We start from the raw sequence: 23,068 nt of genomic DNA, 5'->3' as shown, positions 1-23,068 counted from the left end.
GTAAAACTGTCATTGTTCACAGATGAGATGATATTGTACATAAGAAACCCTAAAGACTTTACCAGGAAACTATTAGACTTAATAAATGAATTCGGCAAGGTAGCAGGATGCAAAAGCAACATCTACAAATTGATAGCATTTTTATACACCAGTAATAAACTCTCAGGAAGAGAAACTAAACAAACAATATCACTTACCATTGCAACAACAACAAAAAGATACCTAGGAATAAACTTAATCAAGGATACAAAATACTTGGAAAACTATAGGACATTGAAAAAAGAAATATAGGAAGATACAAACAAATGGAAGCATATATCATGTTCATGGATTTGAAGAATTAACATCATTAAAATGTCTATAATACCTAAAGCAATCTACAGATGCAACACAATCCCTATTAAAATACCAATGGCATACATCACAGAGCTAGAATAAATACTCTGAAAATTTATATGGAACCTTAAAAGACCCAAAATAGCTGCAGCAAACTTTAGAACAAAGAACAAAGTAGGAGTGATCACAATACCAGATATCAAGCTGTACTACAAAAACATTAAAACCAAAACAGCCTGGTATTGGCACAAGAGCAAGCATATAAACCAATGGATCATAACAGAGACACCAGAAATTGACCCACATCATTACAGCCAATTAATATTTGACAAAGGAGGCAAGAACATACAAAGGAGTAAAGACAGTCTCTTCAACAAATGGTGCTGGGAAAACTGGACAGACACATACAAAAACATGAAACTAGATCACCAACTTACACGATACACAAGAATAAACTCAAGGTGAATAAAAGACTTAAATGTAAAGCATAAACCCATAAAAATGTTAGAGGAGAACATAGGCAATAAAATCTCAGACATCTCACATAGAAATATGTTTACAGATACATCTCCCAGGGCAAAGGAAATTAAGGAGAAAAAAACAAATGGGACTACATCAAAATAAAAAACTTCTTCACAGCAAAAGAAACCACCATCAAAATGAAAACAGAACTGTATGGGAGAACATATTTGCCAATGATACTTCTGATAAGGGGCTAATATCCAAAATGTAAAATATACTCATACATGCCAACAAAAGGAAGACAAAAAATCCAATTAAAAAATGGGCAAAAGACCTGAATAGACTTTTCTCCAAAGTGGATATACAGATGGCTAAGATTCATGTGAAAAAATGCTCAAAGTCACTAATTATCAGAGACGTGCAAATTAAAACTAGAATAAGATATCACCTCACACCTATCAGAATGGCTATTATAAAAAAAACAACAAAGAGCAAGTGCTGGAGAGGATGTGGAGGAAAGGGAACACTAGTACACTGCTGGTGAAAATGCAGATAGATATAGCCACTATAAAAAATAGTATGGAGTTTCCTTAAAAATTTTTAAATGGAAATTACATTTGACTCAGTGACACCACTTCTGGGAATATTTCCTAAGAACCCCAAGAACCAATCAGAAAAAAATATATATGCACCCCTATGTTCATAGTAGCATTATTTGCAATTTCCAAGACTTGGAAGCAGTCCAAGTCCCCCTCGGTAGATAAATGGATAAAAAAGCAATCTTTGGAACATTTACACTCCAGAATTCTATGCAGCTGTAAAAAAGAGGGATCTTGTACCCTTAGGATGGCATGGATGGACCTGGAAAATAATATGCTAAGTGAAATAAGCCAAACAGAGAAAGACAAATATCATATGACCTCACTTATTTGTAGAATCTGACAAACAAAATGAATAGACCAACAAAATAAGACCTGGAGCATGGAGGCATGGAACAGAGGGACATACCTCGGTGTGGAGATTGGGGAGAGGATATGAGATAAACCAAAGAACTTATATACATATGTGCATATAGCCCTTGGACACAGTGAATAGGGCAATGAAGTCCTGGGATGGGGTGGTTAGAAGAAGGGGGGTAAATGAAAGATATCTGAAATACTATCAAAATTAAAATATATATTAATAGAAAAAGACTTATTCCTCTCAGAGGAACCCTATACTACAATCACCTGTCCCTACTTTAAGGCCATGTATACATCATCACACTGAATATAGCAGACATGATTATAAACTCCATTTTATTTTTCAGAGATATCATCACATTCATCCAGTTCCCCAGACCAAAATTCTAGGAATCTCCCTTGATTCCTCTTTTTGCCTTACTTTGCAGAAACAATCCATCCAGAAGTTCTCTTGGTTCTATCCACAAATCTGACCACTTTTCTCCATTTTGAAGACCATCATAAGTCCAAGTTACCATTGCCACCCACAACACAGCAGTTCCCTAACTTGCCACTTTCATCAATTCTGTAAATTGGAATGATTTTTTAAAAATATCAATCAAACAGGAGAGAGATTTTGCAGAACTCCCAACTCCAGCTTCCACAAAATCAGTAGTTATTTCCTATCTCCCACACATTTTATGGTGAAGCTGCTGCTAATCCAAGGATTGGCAAAAGCATCCCTGAAGCAGTTTCCCACATATGATAACCAGAGAGAAGTATATTTCCAGAAGGTGAGAGCACTGACTACAGGATGGCTAAGATTCAGGGAAACTGTAGGTACAAATTCAGATTATTATTTAGTTAACATCTCAGTGGAAAACTCCAGCCTGCAGTTATCCTGAGGGCATTAATTGGTCATCAATATGGGGATTAGTAAAATCATGGGAGATGAAACAATAAGCCATCAAAGCCCAGCTCCAATGCTGACAGATAAGGCCATGAATTATTCCCATCTTTCTACACTTGCCTCTTTGGGATGTGGATCTGCAGCTCCTCCCACATCCTGCTGAGTCTGTTTCTCCACCCCTTGCATCTGGGTGGGCCCTGTGACTTGCTCTGGACAATAGGGCAGTAGAAGCATGATGCAACTAAACCCCAAAAGTGCTGATGCTCTGTGGCTTGCTGTCTCTTTCTGGTCTTCAGAACCCTGCAACAGCTTCATAAAGAGGCCAGGACCAGCCTGATTGATGGTGAGGGACACAAGGCCGTTATCCCTGTTACCCTAGCCTGTCCTAAAGCCTGCTAACTACCAGACATGTCCATGGGGTGATCCGATTCAAAATTACCCAGTTGCTGGGTCTTGAGAGTATCATATTCAGCACAAATGTCTGATGAAAAAGGACAAGGACCATATGATTTCACTCATACTTGGGACATAAACTAAAAATCAATCAGCCATCAAACAAAACAAATGAACTCATAGCCTTGGACAGCATTGCTGAATGGTTGGAGCATCAGTCAAAACACCAAATGATCACGGGTTCAATTCTGTGTCAAGGTCACATATGTGAATGAATGGCTCGATCCCCTGCCCTTGACAAGATGCCTGTGAGAGGCAATCAATGTGTCTCTCTCACATCAATGCTTCTCTCTCTCTCTCTCTCTCTCTCTCTCTCTCTCTCTCTCTCTCTCTCTTCCTCTCTCTTTCTCCTCTCTCCCCCTCTCTTCCCCTCCCTTTCCCTCTTCTACTCTCTATAAAATAAAATAAAAAAACAATGAAAAAAAAATCCTTGGGTGAGAATTATCCAAAAACTAACTAACTAACTAACTAACTAACTAACTAACTAACTAACTAAAAAACAGACACAGACAACAGTATGGTGGTTACCAGTGGAAAAGGGGAATGGGGAAAGGTTGAAGAGTGTAGAGAGTCAAATATATGGTGATGGAATGAGACAAGGCTTTGGGTGGTGAGCATACAATGCAATACACAGATGATGTCTTATATATACATTTGTACATCTGAAACTCATATAATATTATTAACCAAAGTCACACCAATAAATTTAATCTGTGATGATGGTAGGACCATCTGCATCTTGAATTTCCACTATTACCTGGGGAAAGACAAGCACAATACTGATAAAGAGTGGTTCTCAATAAATACTTATTAAATAAAGAGATTGATCAAAATCACTCTGATTCTTGCTTTCTCTTCAATCTTTATGTCCAGCCTACATCTGTGGAAAAGATTTTCCTTTCCTTATTCATCAATTTTTAGTGTCACGGAAACAAACTCTTACATTTTTTGTTGTTGGTAATCTTCACCTGAGGATATTTTTTGATTTATTATTTTAGAGAGAGGGAAGAGTAGGGTGGAGCGAGGAGAGAAGAGAGAGAGAGAGAGAGAGAGAGAGAGAGAGAGAGAGAGAGAGAGAGAGAGAGATGTGAGAGACACATTCATTGGTTACCTCATGCATGAGCCCTAACTGAAGCAGGGATCTAATCTGCAACCCAGGCATGTGCCCTTGACTGGCAATCAAACCCACAATGCTTTGGTGCATGGGCTGACACTCTAACCACTTAGCCACATAGGTCAGAGCCAAACTATTACACTTTAAATTTCTTTTTCTCCTTGCTATCTAGAACTGTTGGCAATGGGGAAAGCCACTTGAATAACTCCTATTGGAGCAGACTTTGACTGGGACAGGTTAAACATGCTAATTTTTAAAAACTGGCTCATCCGATAGGAAGCCATCAAATACAAACATGAATAACTATTAAACAGACAGACACTCATTTTTAAAGAAGACTTATGTCTTTATACCTTAAGGATAGGGAGTAGAAAACAGCTTCTTATCAACTAAGAAGATAAATGTTTACAATTCAGCTTTGGCCACAAAGGTGATGTTGGTGATGAGTGTTCAGAGGAATAAATTGCTGAGCTGTGCTTCTTGCACTTCCCAATTCTCTTCACCCACCAGCTTCCCACAGAGCTAGTTCTGTCTGCTCACCCAACTCTATCCCTGAAAGCTTCTAGTTTATTTAGAAATTATATAAATGGTTAAAGGAGTCATTTATTTATACAAATATCCTCTGAGCAGCAATCCCTGAAAGAATTACTATTTTGTAGGGCTCACTTTTTAAAATGGATTACAACCCAAAATCAGCAGAAACAGGAAACAGAAAGAATGATAAATCTATGCTGAGCCCAACCAATATGGCTCAGTATAAACATAGAACCAGGAGGTTACGGTTCCATTTCTGTTTAGGGCACATGCCTGGGTTGAGGCTGGATCCCCAAAAGGGGCCTGCGGGAGGCAGCCAATCAATGATTCTCTCTCATCATTGATGTTTCTCTCTCTCCCTCTCCCTTACTCTCTAAAATAAAAAATATATATATTTTTAAAAGTCTATGCTGAGATCAAGTTTGCCAGCAGGTTTAAGATATAGATTGAGGGGAGAGGACCCCTCAACACCAAACCCTACATTTCCCTGGCTCTCCCCTCAACATACACACAAACTCCCATCTGCCTTTACCTGGAAAATATGGATCCTTTCTCTAAATTTGAAGTCAATGCTAAGCTGAAGATATTGAGGAAGAGGAGGAAAGAGGAATTTAGGGTAGAAGCTGCACAAACTTGCTCATGTAAGAGACAGGACCACCTTACTATCTATAACAATTTTCTGCCTTCTGTTGACCTTCCTCCAGACTTGGTGCTAGTGGATTCCATCATTGGTGCACATATTGGGCCCTTCCACACATACTCAGGCCAAGTAGAGATGGTAAAACACTGGATTGTTTTGTAGTTCCAAACAGGTAGCTCAGGATCAGTCACAGTCAGGTCCTGACATTGGCCGAACCACAGTTCCTCCCAAGAGGTCCCAGAGATAACACACCTGGTTGTGAGCTTTAGAACATATCAGAGCATGACCCAGTGATCCCACAAGCAATACACCCGGAGGGAGATCTTGGTAAGCACCAGACCCTTATGGGGAAATTCTGCTTTATTGGGTCAGACCCTTCATAGCAGCTTGTACACTGTGGATGATGTTTATCTTCATAGTCAGCCAGCATGTGCGTCAATTCCACCCATGGATGGGCCAACAGCAATCAAGATGCAACTACAATAAGACGACTCACTTATTCCACACATGGAATATTCCTGGGACACAGGGAGACTGTGCCACTGAACCACACAGGATACCAACTATGTAAGATAAGCATACTAAGACTGGAGACATCACAGATCTTCCTAATACACAGACACAAATATAGAGAGGCAGCCAAAGTGGGGAGACAAAGAAACAAGCTCCAAAAAAAAGAACAGGAGAAATCACTGGAAAAAGAAGTAAATGAAATGGAGGCAAGCCATTTACCTGATACAAAGTTCAAAACAATGGTTATAAGGGTGATCACAGAACTTAGTGAGAACTTAAATGGTGAGATAGCAAGCATAAAAAAGATATAGAAACCATAAATAAGAACCAGTCAGAAATGAAGGATATGATATCTATAATGAAAAATACACTAGAAGGAATCAACAGGAGATTTAGTGAAGCCAATAATCAAGTCAGCAATTTAGAAGACAAGGTAGCGGAAAACATCTGATCAAAGCAGCAAAAAGAAGAAATAATTTTTAAAAATAAGAATAATTTTATGTATTTCTGTAACATTATAAAGCATAAAAACATTCCCATCATAAGGTTACCAGAAGGAGAAAAGAGAGAGCAAGAGATTGTTAACCTATTTTTAAAAATAATGACTGGAATCTTTCCTAATCTGGTGAAGAAAAAAGACACACAAGTCCAGGAAGTGCAGAGAGTCCTTAACAAAATGAACCCAAAAAGGACCACACCAATGTGCATGATCATTTAAATGGCAAAGCATAGAAACAAAAAGTGAATCTTAAAAATAGCAACAGAAAGACAGTTACTTATAAGGAAGCTCCCATAACACTGCCAGATAATTTCTCAATAGAAACTTGAAAGGCCTGAAGAGATTGGTGTGAAATATGCAAAGTCATGAAAAGTAAGGACCTAAAAGCAAGATTACTCCACCTAGAAAGTTCATCAGCTAAAATTGATGGAAAGATAAAAGGCTCACCAGGCAAGAAAAAGCTTAAGGAGTTCATCACCACTAAACCAGTATTACAAGAAATTTTTAAGGAACTTCTCTAAGAAGAAGTAACAAAGGTATAAAAAAGCAACATAGGGCTGAAGCGGGAGACAACGCTATGCGGCCATCAGCCTCTGCTCCCGCGCCCTGCGCTGTGAAGTCAACCCCGAAAATGAAATCCTAAATTCTCTACTTAGGAAAATACAAAAAAGGTGGACTGACTGTTCAATCAAGATCACTACTCTGGACAGAGAAACTAAGATGGCGGCATAGATAAACACCGGGAAATTGCCTCCTCCCACAACAATTGAAAAACACCTCAAAGGACAGAGCAGACATCATCTAGAACAACAGGAACGCTGGCTGAGTGTAAATTCTACAACTAGAAGGAAAGAAAAGCACAGGGAGAGCCAGAGGAGCTGCAGAGGTGAAGTGCAGAGGTACAGCGGCTCGCACGCGCGCGGAAAGCGGGTGGCACCTGAGAACGCGGCTGTCTTTTTGAATCACAAGCTCCTGACTGCTCTGAACTCCGGTTCCAGGAAGTCTCTGGGGACCCAGGACTCATACCGGGAGAAGCTGCACTGTCGGGCAGCGGGCGAAATTGAGGGCGGCTTTCCCTCAGAGGTGCTTGCAGTAATTATCGGGTCACTGAGACTCGGGACTTCTTAGGGCTGTGCGGAGAATCAGCCATAGCTCTTTGCTCCGCCCTTTGATTCCCTGAGACCCCGCCCCACCCAGGCTGCGGCAGAGGCTTTTGCATGTGAATGTACCGGCCCTTTGCAAACTGATAATTACCTAACTGCAGCCGAGCCAGGCAGACCCGGAACTTCCAAGAGAAGGCCCAAGGCCCCGCAGCGGCTTGCATTGCTTCACAGCTGAGCCTCTTCGTGGCTCCTGCTGTGTGGCCTCAGGCAGAGGCTGAATTAGCACCTCCTTAGATCCAGGAGCCACTGTACCCAGTGGTCAGATTGCAACCCCTCAGATCCATAAGGGACACACTCGGGGAGCAGACTCAGTGAGCACCAAAGCCCCACTGAAGCAAGTCTTGCCCCAGAAGGGTGTCTTCAGCACAGAAGTTCTCCCACTCCAGACACAGCTGATTCTCACAGCCAATTGGCCTGGAGGTCAATTCCTCCCAGTGATCCTACAACAACCAAGGCACCAAGAGTGCACCAAGAGTGTCCACCTCAGGTAACTGGGGAGGCTGAGCCACTGGGCTCTACAGGACACCTGGCGCACAGGGCCACTCTATCAACACAGGGAAGCAGCCAAAATGCGGAGACAAAGAAACAGGTCACAAATGGCAGAAATGGAGGAAAGCAAACGACTGGATATAGAGTTCAAGGCCACGTTTATAAGGTTTTCCAAGAATTTTATGGAAACCGCCGATAAATTTAATGAATCCCTCAATAAGTATAGTGAGACCATGGAGGACATGAAAAAGGACCAACTAGAAATTAAGCATACACTGACTGAAATAAAGAATAATTTACAGGGATCCAACAGCAGACAAGAGGATCCCAAGAATCAAGTCAAAGATTTGAAATACAAAGAAACAAAAAATACCCAACCGAAAAAGAAAAAAGAAAAGAGATTCCAAAAATATGAAGATAGTGTAAGGAACCTCTGGGACAACTTCAAGCGTACCAACATCAGAATTATAGGGGTACCAGAAGGAGAGAGAGGGCAAGATATTGAAAACCTATTTGAAGAAATAATGACAGAAAACTTCCCCTACCTGGTGAAAGAAATGGACTTACAAGTCCAGGAAGCGCAGAGAACCCCAAACAAAAGGAATCCAAAGAGGACCACACCAAGACACATCATAATTAAAATGCCAAGGGCAAAAGACAAAGAGAGAATCTTAAAAGCAGCAAGAGAAAGACAGTCAGTTACCTACAAGGGAGTACCCATACGACTGTCAGCTGATTTCTCAACAGAAACCATGCAGGCCAGAAGAGAGTGGCAAGAAATATTCAGAGTGATGAATAGCAAGAACCTGCAACCAAGATTACTTTATCCAGCAAAGCTATCATTCAGAATAGAAGGTCAGATAAAGAGCTTCACGGATAAGAAAAAGCTAAAGGAGTTCATCACCACCAAACCAGCATTATATGAAATGCTGAAAGGTATTCTTTAAGAAGAGGAAGAAGAAAAAGGAACTCTTACCATTTGCCACAGCAAGGATGGAACTGGAGAGGGGATAAATACCACAGGATCTCACTCATTTGTGGAATATAATGAACAACATAAACTGATGAACAAGGACTGATCCAGAGATGGAGAGGCATTGATTGGACTGTTGGGCTTTGGAGGGAAGGTAGGGGAGGGGAGGGGTAAGGGGGAAAGATCAACCAAAGAACTTTTATGCAAGCATATAGGCCTAACCAATGGACACGGACAACGGGGGGTGAGGGCATGAGCGGGGGGGGGGGGGGGTAGAGGGTAACGTGGGGACAAGGACACATATGTAATATCTTAATCAATAAAAAATATATTTAAAAAAAGCAACATAGGTATAAATTTTTAAAATGTAAATAAATAAATGCTTATCAATAATTAATTTAAATGTAAATGGATGAAATGCTCCAATCAAAGGGCATAGGGTAGCTGAATAGATGAGAAAACAAAACAGATGTATATGTTGTATACAAGACACTCCTCACAGGATGAAGGACACACAGAGACTGAAAGTGAAGAGATGGAAAAGATATTTCATGAAAATTAAAATTAAAAAAAGAAGCTGAAGTAGCATACCTATGTCAGACAAGATATAATTTTTGACTCTGTTGACCGCCTTGGATGCCCAGTGACTCCCAGTATCTTCCAGAACTCGCTTTTGCTTTTCAATGTATGCTTGAATTTTGGGCAGGTACTCTTCTGGGATGCTGTCCTTGCCTCCGTGGTGGTTCTGTACATCATGAAAGAGGTCGTTTTCATAGATTTTATTATGGTTATCCCTTTCCAACTTCTCGACCACAGCCATCAGCTTCTCCAGCTGCTCCCTTTGTTCCTCCCCAGTAGCCTGGTTGTTGAAGCCACAGTACCTCTTCCCACACTCCTGGACCAGGCTCTGCAGGCTGTGATTGTCCGTTTTGTCTACATAGTCCTCCAAGGACCCATCCCCTAAATCCTCCTTGTGGGTGAAGATGACCACCACATGTCTCATGGCTCCTGCCCCAAAGACCTCCTTCACCCTCCTCACTGCCACCGTGTCCCGGGCAGTGAAGCGCCCCAGCTGTGTCACCAGCAGAAGTACATGGGGCCCTGGGGCTGAGAACAGGTAGCAGTCCCCGATGTCCTTGTACATCTCTTGGTCCTGGGCCTTGGCTTCAAAGATGGAGGGTGTGTCAACCACCTTGATGTTCTTTTTATTCCAGGTGCCTTTGGAGAACTGGCACTTCCTGGTCACAGCCTGGGCCGCCAGCCTGGACTCAAACACAGGTTGACAGAGGATGCTATTTCCAGTGGCACTTTTTCCACAACCAGATTTGCCCACCAGGATGACCCTCATTGAGGAAGATGGTGCCAACTGGTTATCTTCTACACTGCCTGAAAAGAAAAAGTTGTGTGTCTTATTAAGCTAATGCTGCTCCCAATTTTCAGTCATGGACCCTCATGTATCTCATTAAAGCTGTGGACCTCCCTCCCAGGAAACTGTCATATCTAAATACATACAAAAGTTCCCAACAACTTTAGGAGGTTCTGGATTCATAGGAAGTCTATATAGGAAGTCCACCTTGGACCCATAGCCAACAGTATGAACTGCTACACTGAGGAGGTGGCTCCAAGTCCTTCCTCAAGACCAAGGAAGATAGTTTTACTGAAAGAAAAGTGGTCCCTGTGTTTCTGCAGGGATGGTGCCTGGCCCAGTTTCATGTTAAATAAATGTGAGTTTAGAAGGATGCAAAGGATGAGAGGTCACACGTGGGAAAATATTACCACCTCTTTTCACTCACAAATAACCAGGAACACTTGTGTAGAAGTGCTCAACATATTCACCTAAACCTTGGGAGAAAAGGAAGTGTCAACTGTGACCTTCCACCAAGGACCAGCTGAGGTCCCTGAGTCTCTGTTCTTTGGATGGGGAGTTCTCTGCTTGAAATTGAGACAACAGAAAGGTCATAGTTAATGTCAAAGGCAAAGCCTGAGAGATGACTTATGATGGGTGGCTGAAAAGGATGGAATTTAAGACTATTAGTAGTACATGTGATGGAAAATTCTCCTACTTGGCTGATTGAATTACAGGAAGTTAACAAAAATGGTGTTGGAGAGGGCGACATTGAGCTAGGAGCTAAAACCTTCAAGGGACCAAGAAGGGTAAGAATACTAGAGTTCTTATGAGCCCAAATGGATTCCAAGTTCATTGCAGTGTCCTAAAATGTATTATTTTATTTTTTCTACTCTGTGTTGGTTCTTCCTTTTCTGCAGTGTTCTGAGATGTTTTGTGGTCTGCATGATTAGCAAATCTTTCTGGAAGACATTTCCATATTCTGCTCAAAGTGGACAAGGAACAATTCAGTTCAAAGCCCTGCAACTTCTGACTTGAAGTTTCATTTCCACATTTCCCACACATCATGTGCACGGAGAGCACTGTACTGAAGGGGTCGGGTGGAGGTGGGGGTGAAGATGGTGGGGAAGGTAAAGAAGAAATGAGCACTGACTTTTTCTTCTTCAGTGTAAAATCACTGGGTTTCTGTCACTGTGTTTGAGGTGAGGAAACGGTGCCTCTTGAGAACTTAGAGGCTTTCTTACCTTCAGCCATAGCTCCATATCTGCTCTGTGGAAATTCTTCCATCTTCTTCTGGAGTAAAAACAGGAAAAGAATAAAAAGTAAGTGTCCACATGGAGTTGGTAAGGCCCGACGTCACCTCCAGTTCAGACTCCTAAGAATAATTCCCCATGGAGGAACCATTTCCATTGCTAATTTCCTAACTCACATTATGACCTCAGAAGTTTATACATAACTTTAAGCGAACCTGGTGATGCTAACACAATGCATTGTGAACACAGTGCTTGGTCCCTTGTTTTTTTTTTTCTGTCCCAGCTTACAGGAAAGCAGGAAATGTTTTAAAGCCAATCCATTGCTTATGTCTCTCCAACTAGAATAGGCATGAAATGGAAAAAAGGATTATTTTATAGAATGAGGAGGGGAACATTATCTTATTTTATGTTTTGGATTCATAGTAGACCAACTTTCTGGAAAAAGTACTTCCCCTCATGTCAGTCCTTGAAGGACTCATGTCCCAGATCCAACCTTCCCCTGGGAAGGCGCACTGTACTTTTCCTCTTGGCCACTGGATACCCATGTGACACAAAGCGTGTTGGGCACTGGAAATTCTCATTGCTTCAAACAAGCCAATGTCATTTACAGAAAGGTATTTTTTTTCTCTGTTCTAGCAAGTTTGTGATTAACCTCCTGAGCAGTTGGTGGGGAGAAGGGGGTGCCATGGCCAAAGAGAAAGCATCAACATTGAGGACAAATTCAAGAAAAACTCACCTCTTGCTCAGAGTTTAATCAAATGCTTTTCCTGGGTGCTCTGAGGTCCTTGTCTCCCAGTGATCACCATTTTGTATCTCAGAATATTTAAAGAGAAATTGGCACAACTATTGGCATAAATTGTCATAAATGTTTCATTAAAATGAGGCATAATATTGTGTCACTCATTTTGGTGTTAGAAAAGGGAAGTATGTGACATACCTAAAATGAGTTTATATTTGGTTATTCAGTTTTAAATATTATGCAGTTATGAAACAAGTTTTTAAGTGAAGATATACATAAACTTATGAAACAAAAACCTACATTTGCAATGAAAAAATGTAAGTTTTTTTGGCATTTTTACTACAGGTATTCTGTTTGATTGAAAAGTTAACACATTACACATGAATTTCATTTATGTTTTTTGACTCCCCTGGGTTCTTTTCCCTCCCACTGTCATTCAGAGGCAACCGATATTCTCGGGATTTTATGTAACATCTCATGTGTTTATTTACCTTTCTGCATACACATGTATCTATAGGTAATGTCTAATACTGTTTTTTCATTTTAAACTTTTACATAAATGACATTATTTGTGTAAAATTTTATCCAATTATCCTATCTAATAAAAGACAAACAGGGCAATTGACTGTACCTTCGCTACGCTTCCCATTGGCTAAACAGGGTGATATGCAAATTAACTGCCAAGAAAGATGGCAGTTAACTTGCATACATAGGCACAACAATGGGAAGCGAAAGGGGAAGGACGGAAGAACGGTGATCGGATACCCAGGCAGCAGGCAAGAGCCGGGTGGCAGTACAAAGGCTTCGCCCAGGGCCGCCTTTGCCCTGCCTCCCAGCCCTGGATCAGAAAACTGGGGCGGCCTTTGCCCGCCTGCCAGTTGGTGATCACGATCTGAAAGCCGGGCAACAGGCAAGGTGGCACCCCGGGACCCAGGATCCCATCGGTGAAGTCTGCAGGTGAAGCAGCGATCAAGCTATGAGGGGGATGGTGGGGGGTGGAAGGAGCTACAGGAGCAGCTCTGGCCAGAGACTGAAGACTCCTGCAGGAGCAAGGAGCAAAGACTGAAGGTTCCAGCCACAGCGAAGACTGTGTCTAGAGCAAAGATGGAAGGTGGTGGCCAGGATGAAGGTCTGGGTCCTGGGTGCCAGAGGAAAACTGGTGCTGGCAGCCAGGGGAAGGGAAAGCCTATTGCACGAATCTTTTCATGCAACAGGCCTCTAGTTTATTAATAAAGTTTTAAGCTGTTCCAAAATATGTTTCCTGCAAAATAATCCCCACATACTGCATATCTCTATGCAATAATTGATGGGTGGCTTTCACCTAACTAGATATTGTCAATATGACTCAAGTCCACTATGCTAATTCTCACTGACATGAGCCATGTGTGAGAAGTCCCCAAATCTGCACCTTTACTTGGTGATATTACACTCTTAATTTTTTTTATCACATTAAGGACAAACATAATGATGTCTTCGTCAATTTACACTTCCATTTTACTGATTACCATTGAATTTATAAATGGTTTTCATAGTTTGTTTGCTATTCAGGTTGCTTGTGCAATATAGAAATATTTCACACTTTTCTATTAATTTAGTGGGATATTTTTTGGCCCTCCTTAGGTAAGCCATCTATTTTCATATTTTCCTTTTTTCCTTCCTCTTCTGACCCTTTCTCACTTCCTTTGCTTAAGCCCAGAGAAGAGCATTTCCTCACACCCTCTTCTATAAACTATCCTTGACCCTGGGAATTTATACTCTGGCTCTTGATAACCCTGCTCAAATCTATATTTTTCTACACTACATGACCTTTTCTGAAGAAACTGAGCAACAAATGCCTGCCCAAGGTCACACAATTGCCGTGGGGCTACAACTGAAAAGTAGCTCCTTTTGCCAAAGAATTCTCGAGTCCACAGGAGAAAAATTAATCTAAATAAGTCCCCAGCTTCTTGTACCCTCACATACAATGTGGTTGTTCCATGGTCAGGACAAAAACTGAGGCTGACAAGCTAGAAGCCTGCCCTTAAACAAACACAGACAATTGTACTGTAAAAGATTGGGTGGATGCTTTTCCAAAATAGGTTATTCAAAGAGAAAACTGCAGGGGCAGGAGTTGCTCTAAATTGAAGCATTTCAGGTTAAAACCACCTGGTATTTTGCTGACTTGATATTTTGTGTGACCCAAATGGAACAGGGTGCCTATCACAGAAAGTCAATCAAACTCCAGTAACAGTAGCTAAGATGCAGGGTAGTACTTCTCCTGGACCATCTTCTGAATGTGTCAGGTGGCAGGGGCGACATGTGTCCACAGGGGAATGTGCTTTTAGGCAGAAATTAACACATAACAAAGTGTCTGGGGAGAGTGACAACAGATATTAATGAAGATGCTAAAAAGAGTCACAAAGTATTAACATGACTGTATCGATAATCGGTTTGTCTCAGTGGTTAGAGAATTGTCCCAGGGACTAAAGGGTCGTGTGTTCAGTTCAGATCAAGGGCACCTACCTCAATTGCAAGCTCAATCCCTTGTACCAGAAGGGGCGTGTACAGGAAGCAACCCAATGGATATGTCTCTCTCCCACCAATATTTTTCTCTCTTTGCCTCTCCCCCTCCCTTCCACTCTCTCTAAAAATCAATGGGAAAATATCCGGGGTGGGGATTAACAAAAACCAACCAAACAAGCCACACAAAAACAGGACTGTAAAGCTTAAGAAAAGACTGGGGGAAGCATGGCAGACCTGCAGCAATGTGGTGCATGTCAATCTTGGATCAGGCCAAAGCTGAAGGATAGAGAATGTAGGCATATTCCCCGTCTAAAAGAAAAATTCTACTCATCTTCTCCGAAATGAGAGGGTGGCAGTCAGTGTGCAAGCAGAGGTTATAACAGCATTGGCAGGACAATAGGAGGGTCTAGTTGAGGCAGGGGGTTGAAGGAAATGAACATAATGTACCTTTGGATTTTAAAATTACATGAGCCTGATTTTATCATGATGATATCTTTCTGTACCAAATCATGAGAAAGCAGGCTCTCTCATGATGTTTTAGGAAAATCAAACTATATCTTATCTGACTTGTTCACAAATGTCTCCTTCACTCAATGCCACAGTCCCCATATTTCCTGTTTTTAGAGTCTCCTGTTTTATAGTTTACTTCTTGAAATTCCTGGGTACATCTCTTACAGAAAGTTCAGCAGATAACCAGATTGTTCCAGGTGCCCTGAAAATGAGTCTGTTTGTCATACAGCTGAGTCCCACCTCTTGTCAGAGGAAAGGTGTGGGCTATTTGGGGGAAATGGAGTAGTTTTCAGAAGGACAAAATCCTAAGATGATGTGTACTCAGGGGTCTGGGACTTGGGGAACATGTGGCTCAGTGGAGGTGTCACTTAAGAAGTTAAGATGATAAATTGAGAAGATTGTCCCTATTTAATGGGGAACCTGGGGAGGTTCAATTTTCCCATCTGTATAATGGGATGAGAATATTCATTCAGCTTCATGAAACTCTGTGAATCCCCATGAAGATCCAATGGGTTAATCATAGTCAATTAGCTAGAAAGCCAGGAACGCTTTGGAATGTACTGGGGTGTGGGCACAGAGTGAATGTTTCCCACATCTGTTTCCCCACTGTCAACCCGCTATTGTCCCTAGCACCACCACCATCATCCCCTTTTACTGAGGGATAAGTCCAGAAGTTGAGAAACTAGAAGTTGAAATCACACCAGCAATGAGTGGCTGTCATTAAGCCATGGGCTCTCACACTTCCAAGGCACTGGAACCCACCCCAGTATCTCCTTACCTGGCTCAGAGCTGTGGGAGCTGTGTTCTGTGGCCCTGCTAACGTGATCCCAGGTCTCAGGATGGTGCGTGGGGCAGACGCATAGGAATCCAGGCCTTTACAGTTACACAGGAGCTCCCTGGAGGCCTAATGCTCCAGGGCGAGACAGCTGGGAAGGAAGAAGAAAGGGGATTGCTAAACACTCTCCCCCAAACCCCCACAATAGAGACAGGTCCTTGGAGTGGGTGGCCAAACAGTATCTAGAGACCAGAGAGATGGGGCTGTGTGCTGTGTCCCCTTAATCTGACGCTTCCTGTCAGAGCCTGCCAGCTGCCAGGCCACCTCCCATTTCCTTTTTATGACTTGTTAAATAAGCAATATGTGGAGGCAGAGGCTATGCAGGCAGTGACAGACCTTTAACTCCACCATGTTCAGAAACAGCCCCTGTGACACAGAAAAGTTCCTATGGGACACTAGCCCCCAAACCCTATCCCCCACCCCATCCCAGCACCCATCACAGGAGCACCTGCCAAGCCTTACTCCCCAAGACCCTTCTCAAGACTCTGCTTCTAGAATGTTCCTACTGGAGACAGACAGGCACTACTGATCCAAGGAGGACCTGGAAGACCAACTCTAAGAACTTGACATTGATGGGCTCCCCAACCCCAGGTGCTGGCTGCCCCCTCTCTGCCATCAGACAGAGCAGCCTGTGGGGCTTATAAGGACCGGAGCATTTTGTATGGGTTTATTCTGGTGGCAACCGGGAGCAGGGCTATGTTCCTGTTTGTCAACTGGCCACACATTTAAGGCTGGAGCAGTGAACACAGAACAATTACCTTACAAAGATAGATGGAGAACACAATATGGGCTTAGGCTCCCACATTCTGTTGGTCAATTCCAATAGTTTTATTTGGTATATGTGCAGATCAAGGAAGCTCTTCTTATAGGTGCTGTTTTATACTGATTATTACACAAGAAATTGATTTATAGCATCAAACCACCCAATATACATAAGTGAGGACAGAGGGCCTAACCTTGAATCCAGGGGGGAAAAGTCCTTTAAGGCACAGCCTGAAAGAACACTGTACTAGCTGGAATGGTGGATTGCAGCTGTTTTATAATAAGAAAACGCCGGTGCTAGAAAGTTCAGACAATGGTCAGAAGTCCATAACTAGGAGCCTCGTATATAGAGGGGTATGGAAAGGTCAACGTCACCATTCATTTTTCACACACTTGCTGATCCCATTTTACATGCCAGGCATTGTGTTATCTAATGGGTACAAAGATGGAAAGGTCAGAATCAAAGTATCTGAAAAAGAAAATCACTAAAGAAATGCTACTGACCATGAGGAGAAACTGTTAAGCCTCTCTAAGAATAAATGCTTCAAATTTTTGAGAGCACAATTTGAGAATCAGATTGGGGATGCCATGTGACATTTAGCCCATCTCTTTGAGTTTATATAAACACCTGCCATCATCATTATAATATTTTCACAGAGTCTTCTTTCCAAGACAACTGAAAAACAACTGGGTATTTCATGCCACTCTTTGTGCAATTGCCATCCCATTATGGCAGCACTCTGAGGTCTTTCTATGAGTAAGCAAATGCCAAAATATTTTTTTTAATTTTTAAATCTTTATTGTTGAAAGTATTATGTCCCCCTTTCCCCCCTATTGATCCCCTCCAACCTGCCCTCACCTCTAGTCCGAGGTCTTCACTATCCTATTGTCTATGTTCATGGGTTATAGCAAATGCCAAAATATTGAAAAACTCAATAATTTAAGCAGACAGGTCCTGTGGTCATCTGAAAAGACATGAGCTCTCCAGAGCTAAAGTTCTAGTAAACTTAGTTCTGATTATTTGGAGATTTTTTATTGTTTGGAGATTTTTAAAATCTGCGACCCAGACATTTTTTAGACCTAACACAGAATCTTAGTCAAAGTGAGACCTGAGAAGGAACATTGAAGAAGATTCAATTCAATATTGTCTTGGGCTCTGGCCAGTGTTTCTGAAGGCCTGTGAACTGAAGGGTCTCGGATTGATTCCAGGTCAGTGGTATGTACGTGGGTTACAGGTTTGATCACTTGCCAATGCCAGAGCTCCTGTGGGAGGCAACCAATCGATGTGTCTCTCTCATATTGATGTCTCTCTCTTCTCTTTCAACTCTTTCCCTCCCTTCCACTTTTTCTAAAGAAACCAATGGAAAAAATATCTTCAGGTGAGGATTAACAGTTAATTCAACACGACCATGTTCACAACATTATACTCTCATTAGCTCCATCAGAAAGTGTCATAATTTTAAAACTATGAAATATTTTAAACTATGCCAATTCCTTTTGGAACCAATCAACGTAGTTTATTTTGTCTTTGCAGAATGATGTAGTCACAAATAATTAAGTTATGATATTCGAGGACATATATGTAGTATAAAATGGATAAACAGGTGAGTAAAGAAGCAGTTTAAAATGGGTGGAAAGCCTGGATTGGTGAAAATGCCCAGAGGGGCCAGTAAGGAAAATAAGTTCCAATTCTGATTTTTGTCTCTGTTGGTTCTTAGGAAATTTCTTAAATCTCAGTCGGTTATTTTCCTCTTTAAATCAAAGGAAGTTAATGATAATTATCCCTCATAGTTCATGAGGTTATTTTCATCATAGAATATTAAGAACCATCTATTTCCTCACTGTCAGCCCCTCCCTGAGCCTCTCAGGTCATCAATGGAACCCCTTCCAGGCTCAGAGCTCCTGAGTGGACCCAGCATAGCTGCAGCTGATGCTGAAAGCAGGAATTAACAGTAGACTTTTTTGCAGCCATGCTTCACAGAGCCCCTCACTGCTGCAGCCAGCATGCCCCTCAGGTTCCCCACCCATGGTCCCCCATTGCAGCCCACCCAACCTGGTAGCCCACCTTGGGTCTTTCTGGGCCCTTAACCACTTTGGCATCAAAGTACAGTGTAAAGGTGGGTCCTCTGCATGGCTAAGATAAGGAAGTACCTTTCTTTAAACTCCTCTCCCACATTCAGAATAGAAATAAGGAAAGACTTATTTATTTACTTGATTGTTTGATTGGTTGGTTCTTACACAACTTAAGGATGGCATCTGGTTTTCCAATGGCGTGGCCTTGAAGAACTTTCGTGGGCTGGCCCATCCCCTGTCAAACCCGATGGTACAGCCACCAGCCTCACCTCCCTGCTCTGCAGCTTCTGCCAAAGCACCAGCTACTCCCTGGCTTCTCCAAGAGCAAACAGGAGCTTTTTGTTTTATTTTGCTTTGCTTTTGTAAGAGCCATAAAGCACGCCAGAAAATGGAACGCAGGACACAAATGGAGTTGTCAGTCTGCAACCCCAGGAGAGCCCTTACCTACACCTAACTATGCAGCAACCTGATCTTGGACCTCCAACCTGCAGACTTTGGAAGACGCATTTCTGTTGTTTATAAGCCACCTAGACCAGTAATGGCGAACCTTTTGAGCTCGGCATGTCAGCATTTTGAAAAACCCTAACTTAACTCTGGTGCCGTGTCACATATAGAAATTTTTTGATATTTGCAACCATAGTAAAACAAATATTTATATTTTTGATATTTATTTTATATGTTTAAATGCTATTTAACAAAGAAAAACCAACCAAAAAATGAGTTCGCGTGTCATAGGTTCGCCAGCACTGACCTAGACCATGCATTTCTTTTCTTTCTTTTCTTTTCAGCTGCCCTAATGGAAGAAGGGAGTTTCTAAATTTCTTTTTTAAAAAAACTCAAAATAAAATGGTTGTTTGCTCTTTACCATGAATCCATTTTCTACTAAAAACAACCAACAATTTCTGTATTTTTCAAGAGAGGAGAGATGCATGAAGACTACTAAAACACTTTAGGATGTTTTTAAGTTAGACAAATTAATTTTAAAACTGTGTGCCTCTAGTCCAAAGGGAGACTTAAAACCTTAAAAAGTGAACTTTGGGCCTTTGCAAAGTTGATAGGGTTCAGTTTAGTGTCATTAAAACTCTGTCTGCAGCCACAGGATTCCTGTGGAAGGAAGTGTTACCTCTGCTCAGCTCCAGGTCCCTGTCTTGCCAGGTGTAGCCCTGCCCTGTGGGACCTGGCCTGAGTCTAAGCCGGGCAAGTAGCAGGCAGAACAGGACCAAGGCGCTCAGCATCATGGCTTCCCCATCCTTCCCACCACCATCCAATGGCGCAACCAGACCAGCATCCCAGGCTCCCACTGTCCAGCTCTTGGTCCAGCAAGCTCTGGGCTGCCAGGCACAGCCACTCCATCGGGCAGAGGAAGCGTCAGACCTCACTAAGATCTCCCATTTGAAAAGGAAAGTAGTAGCTGGGTTGGACAAAGAGATCCCCAGATCTGGCAAAGCCTATGCCTATGCAGTAGAGAATTCTGGGGCAAAGACTGACCCATAGTCACATCCTGCTTGGGCAGATACTGGGAGCTCTGCTGAGCTGGGCCTGGGAAGGGCATGGCTTTTGCTCTGGCAGCAGGAAGCTGTCAGCTAACTGCTTACAAAATTTTCTTTTCTTCTTTTGCATTTTTATGCTGTACATTAGATTCCTAGAAGGATAATAACTGCTGAAAGTGACTCAAGCCAAAATAAAATCTAAAGAGGTTAAATTAAAATAAAAACCTACAACCAAAGAAAAGCCCAGTACCAGATGGCTTCACTGGTGAATTCATTAAACATTTAAGGAATTAACATCAATATATTGCAGATACTTTCAAACACCAGGGGAAGAGGAAGTACTTAACCATTCATTCCATGATATCAGTGTCCTTCTAAGATACGGTAAGAAAAAACAAACTATGGACCAATAGCCTTTATGAATCCTATATAAGAAAAGGGTATTATGCAAATACACCGAACAGCATAACAACCGAACAACCAATCAAAGCATAATATGCTAATGATATGCTAAGGCTGCTCAACTGCTCACTATGACATGCACTGATCACCAGGGGCAGTCAACTGGTCAACCAGACACTATGATGTGCACTGACCACCAGGGGGTAGATGCTCTGACCAGTAGGTTAGCTTGCTGCTGAGGTTTGGCCAATCAGGACTGAGCAAGATGGACCAAACACACCCTGGGGCCCTCCCACGGTCCCTCCCCAGCCCGATTGTGCACCGGTGGGGTCCCTCAGGCTGGCCTGCACCCTCTCACAATCCGTGACCCCTCAGATGATGTCAGAGAGCAGATTTCAGCCCAATCCCGCAGGTCACTCCCTTTGGGAGGTTGCCAGACACAGGGCTCATGGCTAGCGAGAGCCACTGCTCCAGCAGGAGCCCCTCCCAATCAGGACAAATTGGGCGCAAGCCTGTGGCAGGCACAGTGGGGCTGGGATGAGTGGGAGTGGCATAGAGGAGCTGCAGGCAGTATGGAACTGCAGGTTTCGGCCCAATCCCTGCAGGCCACCCAGAGGGACCCCACCTGTACACAAATTCGTGCACCAGGCCTCTAGTATAGACATAAAAATCCTTACCAAAATAATAGCAAATTAAATGCTGCAACTTATAAATACAAGTACATATGTGAGATGTATGTACCATATATAAGTATAGATATCTGGGATTTATACTATACTTTACTTATTGTATTACATCCCAATATCTGATATATCCAAGGCCCTCAATGTATAATTTGTCAGTCGTATATCAGATGAATGTCCCCTACTTCTTGGTGACTTGGTGAAATTGGTCCAAACTATTATTACACAGCATGGAAGACTTCACAGTCCTCCCCTCTGTTTCTAAGAGTCCCCCTTCCTTTTCTTCAGCTTTTCCTGTGACAGCGTGCACTGTTTCTACTTCAGTCTGTGACTCTGAAAGCCCCAAGTACACCATTTATAATGTTTCTTTAAAAAAAACAAAAACAAAAAAAACCACTGGTATGTATTCAGAACTATTCATTCTTACCCATTTCTTTCTTTTTTAGTTTTAGAAAACTTACTGGAGATACTGCAAAGAACAAGAATCAGCACACAGCCTTCCTCTCTCACTTTGATGACTCTCTCCTCTTTGCTCAAAATGTCCTTCCAATATGGGTTCCTCGCTGGGCTCTTCACCAACAACTGCCTTTTTCCTCTCTAATTTTTAAGATGTTTTTATTTGTGTATATGAGACCCTGTTCCTTAGTGGATAAAAATCAGCTTTGGTTTAAAAAACAAAACAAAACACCTTGCTCTCCCTCCCCCCCACTTTATATTGAGAGGCAGGAAACGTCAATTTAACAAACATTTTTAAATTTCCAAGATATTCGGGATATTGAATAAATGATAGGCCCAAACAGCAAGTGTGGACCAAATACATTCAGGTTACTCCCGTCAGGTTTAAAAGAAGACCTATGTGTGGTTATTTCTGGTATCCATCTGTTTTCTTTGACTTTTAAAAGACTCCATTCAAATCAGGAAAAGGGCTGCCTCCTTCAAATTTTTTCCAACTGTTTTTCCTGTTTGCTGGCTGCTGCAGGTTATTTCAATTGTTTGATTGCTTTCTGTTTATTTTTCATTCTTGATTTTATTTCTCTATCTCAGTCTCTTGATGTTGGCTGAGATAAGCGGTTTTGTGCTGTGCTTCCTCTTTTGCAGCTTTCGGTCTCATCGTCCTTTGTTTTCTAAGTGACTGTGTATGAGATTGGCTTATACTTTGCCATTGTGGTTTCACACTCTGTGGCTTCTGGTGCAGCTTGAGACCAGGCACTTGTATGTTGCTCAGAGCTGGAGTTCTAAAGGTCATTCCAATATGGGTTCCTCACTGGGCACTTCACTAACAACTGCTGGATAAGTGACCAAGTCCATTTGGAAATACTTTGTCTGAAAATTTCTGCAGGGAAAAGCCACCATAATGCAGAACCTTGTGCCCATTATTCACACATATTCTGGAGGAACCTGTAACAGTTACATTGAGCTTCTTCCATCGGAGAACCAAGAAAAGTAC

General features: G+C 42.1%; 3 protein-coding genes across 6 annotated transcripts in view; 1 reads left to right on the top strand and 2 right to left on the bottom strand.

The window, feature by feature from the left end:
• LOC132242643 (GTPase IMAP family member 4-like) overlaps nt 1–23,068 on the bottom strand; it is a 192,308-nt gene that overhangs the window by 6,126 nt on the left and 163,114 nt on the right. The gene's annotated exons all lie outside the window — the stretch shown is intronic.
• The window catches only part of LOC132242638 (GTPase IMAP family member 6-like), a 464,769-nt gene that overhangs the window by 359,436 nt on the left and 82,265 nt on the right, over nt 1–23,068 (bottom strand). The window contains exons 1-3 of one of the 4 annotated variants that reach the window (XM_059711548.1): nt 16,155–16,554; nt 11,617–11,665; nt 9,619–10,413 (exon numbers count right to left, since the gene is read on the bottom strand). In XM_059711548.1, the coding sequence (XP_059567531.1) occupies nt 9,619–10,413; nt 11,617–11,659 (838 nt within the window). In that variant the 5' untranslated portion in view covers nt 11,660–11,665; nt 16,155–16,554. Of the gene's footprint in view, nt 1–9,618; nt 10,414–11,616; nt 11,666–16,154; nt 16,558–23,068 lie in introns of those variants that run through there. The other 3 variants (XM_059711547.1, XM_059711555.1, XM_059711564.1) reach the window with 3 other exon arrangements.
• LOC132242655 (GTPase IMAP family member 7-like) overlaps nt 1–23,068 on the top strand; it is a 235,691-nt gene that overhangs the window by 176,242 nt on the left and 36,381 nt on the right. The gene's annotated exons all lie outside the window — the stretch shown is intronic.

Source organism: Myotis daubentonii, chromosome 10, assembly GCF_963259705.1.
Source record: "Myotis daubentonii chromosome 10, mMyoDau2.1, whole genome shotgun sequence".
Classification (NCBI taxonomy): Eukaryota; Metazoa; Chordata; class Mammalia; order Chiroptera; family Vespertilionidae; genus Myotis; species Myotis daubentonii.
The sequence above is the reverse complement of the archived record's forward strand: the minus strand, read 5'-3'. Positions and strand labels throughout refer to the sequence as shown.